Genomic DNA, 14,551 nt, shown 5'->3' on the forward strand with positions numbered 1-14,551 from the left:
TTTTCCTATATTTTCTTAGTTTTGTTGGGCTTATTTATTTATTTTTAAATTTTTTATTATTTTTTTAATAATAAATTTATTTTTTATTGGCGTTCAATTTGCCACCATACAGAATAACACCCAGTGCTCATCCCATCAAGTGCCCCCCTCAGTGCCTGTCACCCATTCACCCCCACCCCCTGCCCTCCTCCCCTTCCACCACCCCTAGTTTGTTTCCCAGAGTTAGGAGTCTTTATGTTCTGTCTCCCTTTCTGATATTTCCTACCCATTTCTTCTCCCTTCCCTTCTATTGCCTTTCACTATTATTTATATTCTTGTTGGGCTAATTTAAAATAAGCCAGAATTTATTAAAAATTCTGTATAATTAAAAATCATTTTCAAAGGGAGTCAGAATTTTGATCAATATAATTAAGAGGAATTTTGTATTTGCCTTCACTGGAAGAAGGATTTAGAAATTTCTTGGTAAGTTTTGGAAAATGCTAGAAGAGTGCGGGCATATTTCACCTAAAAGCAGAATTATAGGGCTTCATTTGGATGCGAAAGAATTTCCATCCCCATTTCCCTCCAAGGCAGGAAGTGAATTCCTAAATGAAATTTGAAGAAAAGCATGAAAATGATTTTAGCTCTTACTTCACAGTATGATTTTGGGCCTTATTATTAAATGTTGATATTATTAACTTTAGAAATAACTAAATAGAAAGTTTACTGCTATTGGGATTGGGAATAAGTTACATTTTGCCTTATGGTTTTTACAAGTAGTGATGAGTTTGTATATGAGATGTCCTTGAAATAACACTTTTTTTTTTTAAGATTTCTTTGAGAGAGCATGAGTAGTGGGAGGGGCAGAGGGAGAGAGTCTTAAGCAGACTCTCCATGGATCAGTGAGCCTAACGTGGGGCTCCTTCCCAGGACCCTGGGGGATCATGAACTGAACTGAAGGCAGATAGATGTTTAACCTGCTCAGTCACCCAGGTCCCCTGAAAATCAAGATTTTAAAGTAGATTGAAGCCATAGAGAACAGAGATGGTATTGTGTGTGTAGTCTTAATGCAAGATTTTCAGTTTTTCAGGCTATTAAAAATAGCCTTTTATTTAAATTCTCAACCTTTGGCCCCCTCACATTGCTATTATTGTTTTGTTACACACTACTTCTCTCCTTGAGCCCAAGGCAACTGCTTTTTTAATCTTTTGCAGACAGCATATATTTTTAGGTCTTTAAAAACTCAGTCACATATTCTCTGTTATTTAATTGATCTATGTAGGCCATTTACATTTAGTATAATTATTGATATGGTTATTTAATTTTTATTTATTTATGATAGTCACAGAGAGAGAGAGAGAGAGAGAGAGAGAGAGAGGCAGAGACATAGGCAGAGCGAGAAGCAGGCTCCATGCACCAGGAGCCTGACGTGGGATTTGATCCCGGGTCTCCAGGATCGTGCCCTGGGCCAAAGGCAGGCACTAAACTGCTGCGCCACCCAGGGATCCATGATATGGTTATTTTTATTCCTATCACATTGCTGTTTGTTTTCCTCTTTTTTTTTCTTCTTGTTTTGTCTTTTCCTGACTTTTTTTTGGATTTATTAAGTACTTTTTAGTATCTTATTTTATTTCTCCAATTGGCTAGTACCTCATGTATTTAGTGTTTGCTTCAGAGTTTGTATGCATTTTTAAAAAAATATTTTGGTAAAATATACATACCCATAGAGATGAGCATTTTAGCCATTTTTGAGTGTACAGTTCAGTGACATTAAGAACATTCAGTGTTGTGTCCTTCACCACTACCTAGTTCGAAAACTTTTTTATCACTAGAAACAGAAAATAATGCTACCTACAATAGTATCAAAAAGACTAAAGTACCTATTAATTTAACCAAAAAGGCAAAAGACTTATTCACTGAAAACCATAAAACATTCCTGAAAGAAATTAAAGAACAAAAACAAAGACTCAAACAAATACCTGTATGCCATTTTCTTAACAGCATTATTCACAACAGCTAAAAGGTAGAAACAGTCCAAGCATCCACCAATGATGACATCAATGGATAAATGAAATATGATGTATAAGTACAGTGGTATATTATTCAGCTATAAAAAGAATGAAGTTCTGACACATGCTACAACATGGATAAACCTTGAAAAATCATGCTAAGTGAAATAAGCCAGACACAAAAGGACAAGCGTTAAGTGATTCTATTTATATGATGTATCTGTGATGTAGAAATGATGCAAATAGGGATCCCTGGGTGGCGCAGTGGTTTAGCGCCTGCCTTTGGCCCAGGGCGCGATCCTGGAGACCCGGGATCGAATCCCACGTCAGGTTCCCGGTGCATGGAGCCTGCTTCTCCCTCTGCCTGTGTCTCTGCCTCTCTCTCTCTCTCTCTGTGACTATCACAAATAAATAAAAATTAAAAAAAAAAATTAAAAAAAAAAAAAAGAAATGATGCAAATAGAGAGACAGAAAGTAAAACAGAAGTTACCAGAGGCTGGGAGGGATGGAAAAACAAGGAGTTATTGCTTGATAGTTATACAGTGTTTCTGTTTCTATAGTGATCCTGGAGGATCCTTTCTTAACTCTTCCAGCTTCTGGTAGACCTATGTGTTGATTGGCTTGTGGCAACAGAACTCCAGTTTCTGCCTATGTCTTCCCAGGGCAGTTTCTGTTTCTGTCCAAATTTCCCTCTTCTTATAAGGAAACTCATCATACTGGATTAAGGTGTCAAGTGTGGGCACTCCCTCCCCCCCCCCATCTAATCTTAACTTGATTAAATCTGCAAAGACCTTATTTCCAACTGAAGTTATATTTATAGATACCAGGGCTTAGGATCTCAGCATATTTTGGTGGGGAAGGAGGTGACAATAATTTAATCCATAATACTAAGGTATTTTTTTTTTTTTTTTTTTTTTTTTACCTTTTTTTTGGTGGTGGTAGTGGTGCTTTATTTTGGCTAATCTGGTTGTGTCTTAAAGTACACTCATCATTTCTACAATATCTAATCACTCCTAATCTCATTCAGTGTATTTTTATTTCAGAAATTGTATTTTTCATCTCTAGAAATGTCATTTGATGTGCTTCTTCCCCCTACCCCACTATATATATACATATACATATGAATTTGTAATATATAAGTATACAAAAGCATACAAAAATATTAAAAAATATAAATATTTTTATTCTTATGTTTATATTTTCTTTTAAATCCTTGAGCATATTTTTTTAAATTAAAAAAAATTTTTTAAATCCTTGAGCATATTCAAAATATAAAAGCTGTTTTAAAGTCATTGTCTGCTAATTCCACCATTATCATTTATTGGTCTGTTTCTATTGATTGATTTTTTTTTTTTTCTTGATTCTTTGTCTAGTAGTTTTTTCAGTTAATACCACATAGTGTGAATTATACAATCATATATTGTTGGGCTCTGGATTTTTTTCTATTTTTTAAAGATTACTACTTGTGAATCATTCCCTGGTCTGTAATATTTTTCTATAACTTGTATAATTTCTATAACACCATCTTATTGCATATATTGTCAATAATTTTTTTAGTGTTTCTTTCCCTCGTTGAGGGCAGAACCTATATTTGATTTGTTCTGTATTTTACTGTTTAGGCATGTGCCTGACATACTTGGGCATTGATGACAAAAGATGAGAGTGATCTTCCTAGAATGCATTTCTAATTACTTATTATTACTCTTCTACTTAAACCTTTTAGTGAGTTTTGTTGCACTTTGGTTAAGTCCAAATTTTTGGCCTTTGCTTACCTTTGTAGTTTATATCTTGTTATGTCCCTTAAATCTCTATAAATTTTTATTTGGTCACATCATCACCCCTGCCACAAAAAGACAACAAACAGGTAAATGTCACACACACACACACACACACACACACACACACAGCCATCCTTTCTCTAGCCATACTTAATTACTCTCTTTCTCCAAGGCACCATAGGTCTCATCTTTAGACATTTGTATTTGCTCTGTCTGTAATATACATTATTGGCTAATGTCTGTTCGTTTCTATCACAGTTTAAATGTCCCTTCTTGGGATGCCAGAGTGGCTCAGCAGTTGAGTGTCTGCCTTTGGCTCAGGGCATGATCCCAGTTTGGGGATCAAGTCCCACATCAGGTTCCCTGTGGGGGGAGCCTGCTTCTCCCTCAGCCTATGTTTCTGCCTCTCTCTGTGTTTCTTATGAATAAATAAATAAAATCTTTTTAAAAAAAGAAGAAATGTCCCTTTTTATAGGAAGCCTTTTTGGACTTTCCTCCTTCCCCCCCCCATCAGCACCCTTCTGTATAATTTTGCATATTTATTTTTGACTTTGATTTCCCATTAAGGTTAGTGAGGGCAGTGACTGCACAAGTGGTTTCTTCAAGTATACTTGTGATATGAAGTTTTCTATTCCATGCAGTCTGTCTTCTGTGTGCTGAAAATTCTTAAATTTTAAGAAATGGAGCAGTCTCTGCATTGAGATACCTTCTGAGATCTTTCAGACCACTTTTTTTAAAAAAATATTTTATTAGTTTAGGGGCCCATGGGTGGCTCATTCATTTGAGCATCTTGATTTTGGCTCAGGTCATGATCTCAGAGTCATGAGATTGGACTCCACACTCAGTAGGCAGTCAGCTTGAGAGTCTCTCTTTCTGCCCCCACCCCCCCACCGACTCATGCACTCTCTCTCAAAGTGAATAGATAAATTTTTTTAAAAAAAGATTATATGGATGTATGTATTTATTTATTTAGAGTTAGTGAGTTGATGCTTGTGAGCAGGGGGAGGGGTAGGAAGAGGGAAAGAGAGAGAAGATCCTGAGATCATAATCTGAGCTGAAACCAAGAGTACAGTCAACCAACTGAGCCACCCAGATGCCCTGAAACCACTTTTTTTTTTTTTTTTTTTAAGTAGGCTCCATGCCCAAGGTATGGAGCCCAGCATGGGACTTGAACTCACAACCCTAAGATCAAGACCTGAGCTGAGATCAAGAGTGGAAGGTTTCACTGATTGAGCCACCCAGGTGTCCCCAGGCTTCTTTTTGAAAGCTGTTTTATTTCTTATTATGAGCTATTCAACTTCATAGAAAAAAAAGAATTAACTTTAAACATTGTATTGTCTTCCTTTCAAGACCACTGTCTTTAGCTGCTGTGGCCCAGTCAAGCCACTGAAGTTCTGAACTGTTACTGGTGTTAATTTGAAATTTGAAGGCATGGATCAAGGAAACTTACGATTTAAAAGAAAAATCAATTTAAATTAATTTTTTTTTCAGTCAAAATGTAAGGGGAGTATGAATTTAAATCTCTTGGGGCTTGGAGTTTTGATAAGTTGTGTTTATTTTTTTTAAGACTTATTTATTTATTAGAGTGAGTGTGTACATGTGAGAGTTGGGGAGGGGCAGAGGGCGAGGGAGATAGAGAATCCCAAGCAGACTTCCTACTGAGTGCGGAGGCTGACATGGGCTTGATCCCACAACCCTGAGATCATGACCTTAGTTGAAATCAAGAGTCAGACACTCAACCAACAGAGCCACTCAGGTGCCCTGGTAAGTTGTTTTCAGTAGATAAATTTCATTTTTTTTTTTTTTTTTTTTTTTTTAATTTTTATTTATTTATGATAGTCACACACAGAGAGAGAGAGAGAGAGGCAGAGACACAGGCAGAGGGAGAAGCAGGCTCCATGCACCGGGAGCCCAACGTGGGATTCGATCCTGGGTCTCCAGGATCGCGCCCTGGGCCAAAGGCAGGCGCCAAACCGCTGCACCACCCAGGGATCCCTAAATTTCATTTTTTAAGCATGCAGTTATAAAACTTTAAAATCTTCCCTCCTAGTCTTTGCTAGTCAACAGTCCTTCACTGAATATATAAATATTTCCATAGTTTTAAAATATTTCAATAATTTATATATTTTTACTTATTAACTTTACTTCCTAATTTTCCTTTTTTTTTTTCCAAGATTTTATTTATTTATTCGTGAGAGACACAGAGGGAGGAAAAGCAGGCTCCATACAGGGAGCCAATGTGGAACTCGATCCCGCGACCCCAGGATCATGCCCTGAGCTGAAGGCAGAGGCCCAACTGCTGAGCTACCCAGGCGTCCCTACTTCCTAATTTTTGTGTACCTGCACAATCATGTTAAATTTTTATTTTTATTTTTTATTTTTTTTAATTTTTATTTTTTAATTTTTATTTATTTACAATAGTCACACAGAGAGAGGCAGAAACACAGGCAGAGGGAGAAGCAGGCTCCATGCACCGGGAGCCCGACGTGGGATTCAATCCCTAGTCTCCAGGATTGCGCCCTGGGCCAAAGGCAGGCGCCAAACCGCTGCGCCACCCAGGGATCCCAATCATGTTAAATTTTTAAACAAAATTTATTGTATTGTTAGTCTCTTGGCATCCCTCTTAAGATAGGCTGTTCCAGTTTTCACATTTTTGCTGTAGTATTATTGCTTTAAATATTGTACAGAAAGCTGATATTCCCAATTTTATTGTTGACATTTTCAGCTCTGCCTTTCTCATTTTAGCTAACTTCTCATTATAATCTATTTATATTAATGTTTTTATTCTTCTAGGATATGCCATTAGGTTTTCATTTTTACCAACGTGTAATTCACTACCATTAAATTCATCCTTTTGAACTATACAGATCAGTGGTTTTAGTAGATTTACAAGGTTGGCTGGCATCATCCACTAATTCAGAAACATTTTCATCATACCATAAGGAAACCCTCTGCTCTTTAGCGGTTAGTCCTCATTCCTCTTTGCCCCAGGCCCTGGCAACTGCCAGTCTTTCTGTCTCTATACCTATTCTGTTTTGGATATTTCATATAAATAGAGTCATGCAATATATAGCCTTTTGTGTCTGGCCTTTTTCACTTAGTGAAAATGCTTTCAAGTTCCTCCATGTGGAAACATGTATCAGTAACTTTATGGCTATATAATGTTTATCCATTCATTTTAATCAATTGAAATTTGAATTGTTTCCACTTTTTTGGCTATTATGAATGCTGTTCCTATAAACATTTGTTTGCAAGTTATCATGTGAACATATGTCTCAGTTCTCTTGGGTGTATACCCGGAGAGGAAGTTTTGGGTCATATGCTAACTCTCTAACTCTGAGGAACTGCCAAAACTCGTCAGGAATTTTCTTGATGATTTTCACTTAGACAACCTGTAGGAAAATGAAGATTACAGTTCCAAAAGATTCAGAACTTCTAAGAGTTGAGTTGCTGTAATGTTCTTATGAAGAGAAATTTCATTGTTTATGGAATGTCATTAGGAAAAATACAGGAAGTTTTCCTTAGTTAATTGTATTGCTGCCTTAGGATGAGGTTAGCTGACCATGTTTTATAGAAATTCTTGAATTTCCTCATTACCAAATTGAAAGATTTATGAATAGTGGTCCAGTAGGCCATAGGAAAACATAAATTTTCATAGATTAATACATTCTCATTGTTGGATTGCTTTTCTTACAGGGTTTTGACTCTGGGAGGAGGGCTGCCTTATTTGGAGCACCTTAATCTCTCCGGTTGTCTTACTGTAACTGGTGCAGGCCTGCAGGATTTGGTTTCGGCATGTCCTTCTCTAAATGATGAATACTTTTACTACTGTGACAACATTAACGGTAATGTCTCTTAATGAGATAATTTTGAAGGAATGGATTCAAAAATTTTTGGCAGTTCTGATGATTCTTAGGGTTTCTGTTTAATTTTCTAGATTTCTGATTACCAAATCGTTTTGCTTTCAGAGGTATTTCTTTACACTTGATAAAATTTAAAAATCACATGTTTTCATTAATTAGCTTCTATGAAGGTAAGTTTTTCTTGCAGATAGGTATTTCAAATATATATTCTGCCAGATTTTTGGGATATATCATAATAAATCCTAAAATGGCAAGTTGTAGAAATACTAAATTTTTATAGAATTTTGGGAAATTATTTGAGAGAGATACAGCACTCAGCAATTTAGAGGTATTGTTGTTCTAGATATACCAGTTTCTTAGGGATATGGTGACTCAGTTTTTTTGTAGCACAACTTTGAAAAAATGTAATTGAGAAGAGAAGACTTTGGTAATGCGAACTTGTTGGGGATCCTGGGTGTGGTTTCAAATCAATCTCATGGAAGATTGAGGTGGGATGTGTGTGTGTGTTGGGGGGGCGCGTATTGAGGAAGAAGCTGAGATGCTTTAGACAGGACTAAAATTCCTACAGTATTTTGGAGATTGATTCCTGAACATGTTATAACAATCATCAGGTAAATATTTTTTGATTGTTTTATTTCTTAAACTTACCCCTACCCGGTAGTGGGCATGCTGCATGGTTTTTCAAGGTATATACAGTGCCCTTTTGGGATTTTGATAGTGATAGAAACTGAAGTTTCTAGAAACATAAAAAGCTGCTCCTCAGTTATTAGTAAGCAAATCAACCCCCTGTATTATAACTGGAAAAACATTTACATCGTTCAGATTCTCTTATGTATCTGTCTTTTTACACCATATACTGTTTTCTTTGAAAGCCTGAGTCATCTTAAGATGACAAGATCACCTGAGTTTCTCTCAGGGAAAACAATTGACAGGAATCAGGAAGACTAGAGGAATGGTCTCTTTAATGACACATTTGTAGGCAGAGAAGTTAGCAAATTCCTATTTCTGGAGATTAGGTTTTCCTTAAATACATATAAAGTGACAGGAGATTGCAGCCCTTTTATTTCTGTCATCACATAGGTGATGCAGGAGATGACCTCCCTTGTTCTGGAAGTAGCACACTAAATAGGAGCATCTCTTTACTCTCTCTGGCTTTCAGTGTATTATGATCCAGGAATGATGAAGATGAGCATAATTTTATTTGCAACCTGCTAAGCGTACAAAAATAAACTTTGCTTCCATGAGCCATTTGCTGCTTTTGTAGATACAGTGCATTTGGGTGGGAGTTTTTTTTTTTTTTTTGTAATGTACAGTCATGTCATTGTAGGACAGTATTCTACTTCTTAAGGCTTATAGGACATATTATGAAAAGTAACTGGTAAGCAGTTATTTTTATAAGAAAAACCTCTTATTTGTATGTTGCATATGAATGATCTATAATTGATTTCAGCATAGGTTATGCTTGTGGGAATAAATGTCGTGACCAAATTTATTAGATTCTCTTTTGGGTATGTAGATGTTACAGGATGGGAGAGATTGGATTTCAGTTCATTTTTATGATCTACTTGTTTTGCTTGTGTAATTTTGAAAACTTCTTGAAATAATTTAGGTGATGGGATAAGTTAAATACTTAAAACCTTTTGCATTTTGTTAGGATATTAGAATTCATTTCATCTTAACTGGTTTTGAATATATAAATATTAAAGTGTTCCAAAGGAGCTGCTACATTCCTTTTGTTGAATGCCATTTTTTTTGATAAATGAGTGGTACTTTTCAAAAAATGGATTTTAATGAAGATATCTGACTTTGAAAGATTTGAAAGAAAATTGACAGTGCTTGTATAACTCAATATTAAGTCTCCTTTTTACAGCTTTTTAAAACATGATTTTGGGGAAATGGAAATCCTTTAAAGTTTAGGCGACTTGTCTTATTAACTTGTGTTCTAGAGTTCCAGCTATTTGCTCTTAAAGCAATACTCTGATAGAGTTTTTTCCTTAAAAGGACATATGGACAACCTAAGAAGTATTAGAATAAAGTGGCATTGTATCCAGTTTTCAAGATGACTCAATTGATCCCAGTATCTTTTACTACAGCTCCATTTGTATAATAAATACTTAATGACTGCTTAAGGGGCCCCCTTCTTCTTATTATTTTTATTTTTTTCTGAAAGTAGTTAAAATGTTTTATAAATAGTCTTAGAATAATAGGGAGCATATTTAGGGACAAACTATATTTTAAATATTTGAGTCATACATAACTAAAAATATATTTGTCAAAAAAAGCTTAGTATACTTAGCTCCTAGATTTCTAACTAAAAGAAGTAAATACTGGCAAACAATATTCATTAAGTAAATAATGAATGATAGATAAGTAAAGCAGAATGACCTGTTTCCTAAGCGCTAGCAGAGATTTTAGAGGAGTTAGTATCAGATATTCAAATAATATCTACTGTGAGCAAGATACTGTACTAAGCACTGATTAAAAAATGCCAGTTTTATTCTTTATGATTCCTCATTACATTTAAATTTGTTATTTGATTGATAAAGTTAAGATTTAAACATGGAAAGGCTTCTTTGCAATAAGATTGAAAACTTCTTTGTCATTTAAGAAGTGTTAAATGGAGTCACACAGTTTTGGAGCTCTGAAGAACACTTGAACAATGATAGCAAATAAACTTTTTGTGCTGATTTGCATTTCAATGTCTGTATAATTTATGAATTAAGATAGATTAGTTCATAGTTCTGGAGGTGACACAGTCTCAGATGATTTGCTCTCTTATGTTTCTAATTTAAGTTAAAGAGGAATTGAAGGTAAGTGAAGGTAAGTGCAGATATACAGCATAAATAATATACTTAAAATTCAGGAAAAACAAATCAATAATAAAAATTTGGGAAAATAACTTATAGTTAACATTATAGCTCTTTTTATGTAATATTTAAAAAATGCTTTCTTACAAATTTATTTTTACCGTGCCTTTAAACATTTAATGATTATGCTAATTTTATTTTCCTATTTTCTTTCTTATTCTTTAATATAATTTAGCCCTCAAGTATTACAACCACTTGAATTTTCTATTCTCTGAGGTAGACATTTGCAGGTGATGAGTCAGATATTGAAAGGGAATGTGGCCTTTTGAGTTGTCAGTGTCTGGAAGCACAGCTGTGTGCTGGAGATCCTGGGCAGATAACCTATGAGAGAGTGTAGCCCTGTTCCTGTCCAATGCCTCCTCCCTTTCTGTTGTCCACTTACTCGCTGTTCTCGGCAGTCCTTCTGTGACACCGAAGTCTCACTGTTAACATTGCTTACAATTTTTGTGCTTTGGAAATTGCTGTTCTCTACAATATGAGACTAACCTACATTAAAAACAGTGGTTGTCTTCACTTTTGCTTTGCCCCAGTCCTTTAATAGAGTAAAATCTTCCTCAGTGTTTCTCTTAGGATCAGACGCACCTGGTCTGTAATCGACCTTCAGGTGGAATTGTAGTTTTGAGATAGTTACTGTTTAAATCCTCATAGACTTCTCTAGATAGATCCTACTGTCAGATTTGAAAACACTGATGTATTAATTCCCTCTCTTCACTCTATACTTAAAAACTCAGATATTCTTGTGCATATCTGAAGGAGGGGTCATATTTTATATCATTGAGTGAGGAATTTGTTTTGTGATATTAATAAGATGTTGATAGATGAGCGGGATTGGGTTACTTTCAACCTAATATGGGACACCTGATTTTATTCCTACATTTTTGTTCTCCTGTTACCCCTATTACCATCCTTTAGACTTTGAGACCAAAGAGTGATGAAGTGGCCAGGGTGGCTCTGAGGTTGCTGAGCCTCTCTTTTGGGGAGGATGGTGACTAGCTGTGTGAATATTTGGAAAGATAGGAATCTCTAGAATAGCTTCCTTGGTCCTGTTGGCTCCTTTGAGGCTCCCTTGTATTTCCTGCCTTAAAACTAGTAGCATACTTCACTTGAATTGCTTTCAGCCATCACTTAGGATTTTTCCCAGGTCATAGTTGAATTCAGTGTAAAGGTTTCTTCCTTATCTCTCTGTCCTTTTAAAAAATAGGAATATAGAAATTTTAAAGTATTTTAGGGAGTTTTAGTTAGAAAATTGTCTAAAAATCTCCATGTCTCTTTCCTCTTCTCCCTTTTTAAAAATTTGGAGTAGAATTCCATACTGAGAAATATATTTTTGCCAAATCCACCAGTTCATTTCATCCAGGGACTGAGTGTCAGGCAGGGTATTTGGTCTTAAAGAAGGACACTAGGTGATTGTCAGAGCAGGAACCAGTTTAAGCATTGCAGAAAGGCAAGCTAAGAAGAGTTGGCATGAAGGGTTGAGTAGTGTGTAGGGAAAAAGCTGAAAATATGCTTAGAAAGGAAAACCTGGTCCAAAGGTTGACAGTGGGGGAGTAGTTTCAAACTACAGGGTTCCTTATGAGGACATTTCTAATAAATATGATATGTACTAGGACATTCTACTTTGATTTTGGTTAAGATGACTAACCTTGAGTCTTATTTTAAGGAAACCTAATGACAAATACTACTTTGTGAATTTTAAATATTTGACACATTCAAATTTTCATTTTAAAAATAGATTTTAATTTTGATTAAATAAAAATGGGCTTGTAGTAATTTGGCTTTATATTTGAAATTTTAAGCTTTTTGTTATGGAAAATTTTAAACATATAAACAGAATTTAATGAAGCCTCATGTAATATTTGGTTTGGCAGTTATAAAAAGTATGGCCAGTTTTCTTCCATTGCTCACTCCCATACCTGCTCCCCATATCCCAGGCATCACATCTATTTTAAAATTAAACATACGTTTTTGAAATTAAATGAAGTCCTAACCTATTGCAGTCCTACATATGCTCGTAAAGTTCATTAGTTTCTTTTTTTACTTAAAGATATATTATCATTTCTTTATTGAAATACATGAACATTATATTTCAATGATTATATACCCTAAGAAGCCTGCCCTTAGTATTTTGTGTGTGCCACTTCAGGAATACAGGGAACAGTTCTGGGAAATAAGTGTTTTGTGCATTTCATTGCAAATAGCCATTTCGTTAGGATGGTATTAACACAGATGCCTTCTTTTCCAGTGGACTGCTACTTTAAAAAACAAAGCTCATTTAAAATAGCTTCTGAGTTAAACTCTGATTTTTCAGTTATAATCCATTTGACATAGCCTATAAAATTATACTTCATGTACTTTTTGTATGATTCGTACATATCACAAATGCAAGGATTTTGTTTCTAATTGATGAGTAGAAAAGGAATCAGCTGCTCTTAATTTGTTCATGGTGCATACATACTGAAAGGCTTTGGTATGGTTAAAACATCCTTTTGCACATTTGCCTGCCTTTATGAAAACTGTGATTCATTCAGAGAACTTAACATTTGCTTATGTGCAATATCTCTTCTTTGATATTTCCTAATTCTCAGCTGTGTTCCCTAATGGATCTTTTATCTAGTGTCTGGGCAGCATAATGTGAATGGGATAAAATGTCAGTTATTCCATAGAGTTGCATTCTTCTTTTATTATTGAGTCACAATTTTTATTATGTCTTAGGTTTGTTTATTTAGCTAATCATTCATTATATACTTAATGCTAGAAGATAATTTCACTTAACCCTAGCCATTTATTTCAGCTGCAAATGTTATAAATAAAAATATGGAAAACATATTCACTCTATGTCTATATAATTTTTTCAAGTTTTGACTGTAATGTTTTTGTAATTGCTCTCCATACTGGATTCTTTAGCTGATCTATGGAGGGAGCTGATTTTGTCTTAAGTATATTTTTAGTAAAGATGTTCAGAGTGTAAGAAATCTGTTAAGTAAGCCTGGCAGTCTTGTTTCTGTGAGTTATCTTTTTGTCTTAGGTTTTTGTTTTGTAAGATTGTTGCCAAAAAATCGTTTCTTTCTTTTCTTTCATTTAGCTTTTGGACCAGTAGAGCTGCTGTTGGCTATTTTTGTGTCTAATTTTTATACACTCATTGAGACATTTTACTTCTGTGTTACAAATGTATTGCTAGTAAAAAAAAGTCAAATGTCTTAGCTCTTTCATGTGATCTCTATGAAATTTCCTCCTTTCACACTTTTCTGTTTTTATACAGGTCCTCATGCTGATACCGCCAGCGGATGCCAGAATTTGCAGTGTGGTTTTCGAGCCTGCTGCCGCTCTGGCGAATGACCCTTGACTCCTGACTTTGTCTACTTCATTTAGCTGAGCAGGCTTCCTTTCATGCACTTTACTTATAGCACATTTCTTGTGTTAACCATCCCTTTTTGAGTGTGACTTGTTTTGGCCCCATTTCTTACAGTCTCAGAAATCTTAATTTACCAGTCAATTGTACAGTGTTGTTTCTCTTGCAAATCATATTTTTGTTTTAGAAAGGGATTAGATCTTTTCATGAGGGTGAGAACAGTTTTATCAGTTTTCTTTTAAATGGAATGCTTTGAAAAGAATGTCACTAATGCCATGCCATTTAAAGTATTTTTTAGATTGAGTTTTAAAGTCAATGGGGATTATTGGTTCTCTTTATATATAAACACTGTACCAAGCTTTGCAGATCTTTTCAAACATACATTTTTGAAGTTTTATTTTCAGAGATTGCACATTTGAAAACCAGTCTTTTTTCCATAATGTTTCCTTTATTTGAACAATTCACAGAGGGCCAATTCAAACATACCCACATATAAGGTTCTTTAAGAAAATAGAATAAATTGGCTTCTTGGTGTTAGCTCAGTGAGCTGGCAAAGTACCAATGTATTTGTATTTGCTTTCTTCAAATACTCTTGGTTCCTGCCACTGTCCCTAAATTGTCAAATTTGGGAGGGATTTTTAAAAATTCCACAATCATTTGAAGAAATGTATCAATAAAACCTACTTTGAGGACTTTACCAAATAAA

At 35.0% G+C, this 14,551-nt stretch overlaps 1 protein-coding gene across 6 annotated transcripts in view; it reads left to right on the forward strand.

Annotated features, from left to right (window-relative positions):
* Positions 1-14,551, forward strand: part of FBXL5 (F-box and leucine rich repeat protein 5) — a 43,681-nt gene extending 29,130 nt beyond the window's left edge. For all 6 annotated transcript variants that reach the window (XM_025437055.3, XM_049108609.1, XM_049108610.1 and 3 more), the window contains 2 exons: positions 7,463-7,611; positions 13,756-14,551. In XM_025437055.3, the coding sequence (XP_025292840.1) occupies positions 7,463-7,611; positions 13,756-13,832 (226 nt within the window). In that variant the 3' untranslated portion in view covers positions 13,833-14,551. The remainder of the gene's footprint in view (positions 1-7,462; positions 7,612-13,755) is intronic.

The sequence above is a fragment of the Canis lupus genome, chromosome 3 (assembly GCF_003254725.2).
Source record: "Canis lupus dingo isolate Sandy chromosome 3, ASM325472v2, whole genome shotgun sequence".
Classification (NCBI taxonomy): domain Eukaryota; kingdom Metazoa; phylum Chordata; class Mammalia; order Carnivora; family Canidae; genus Canis; species Canis lupus.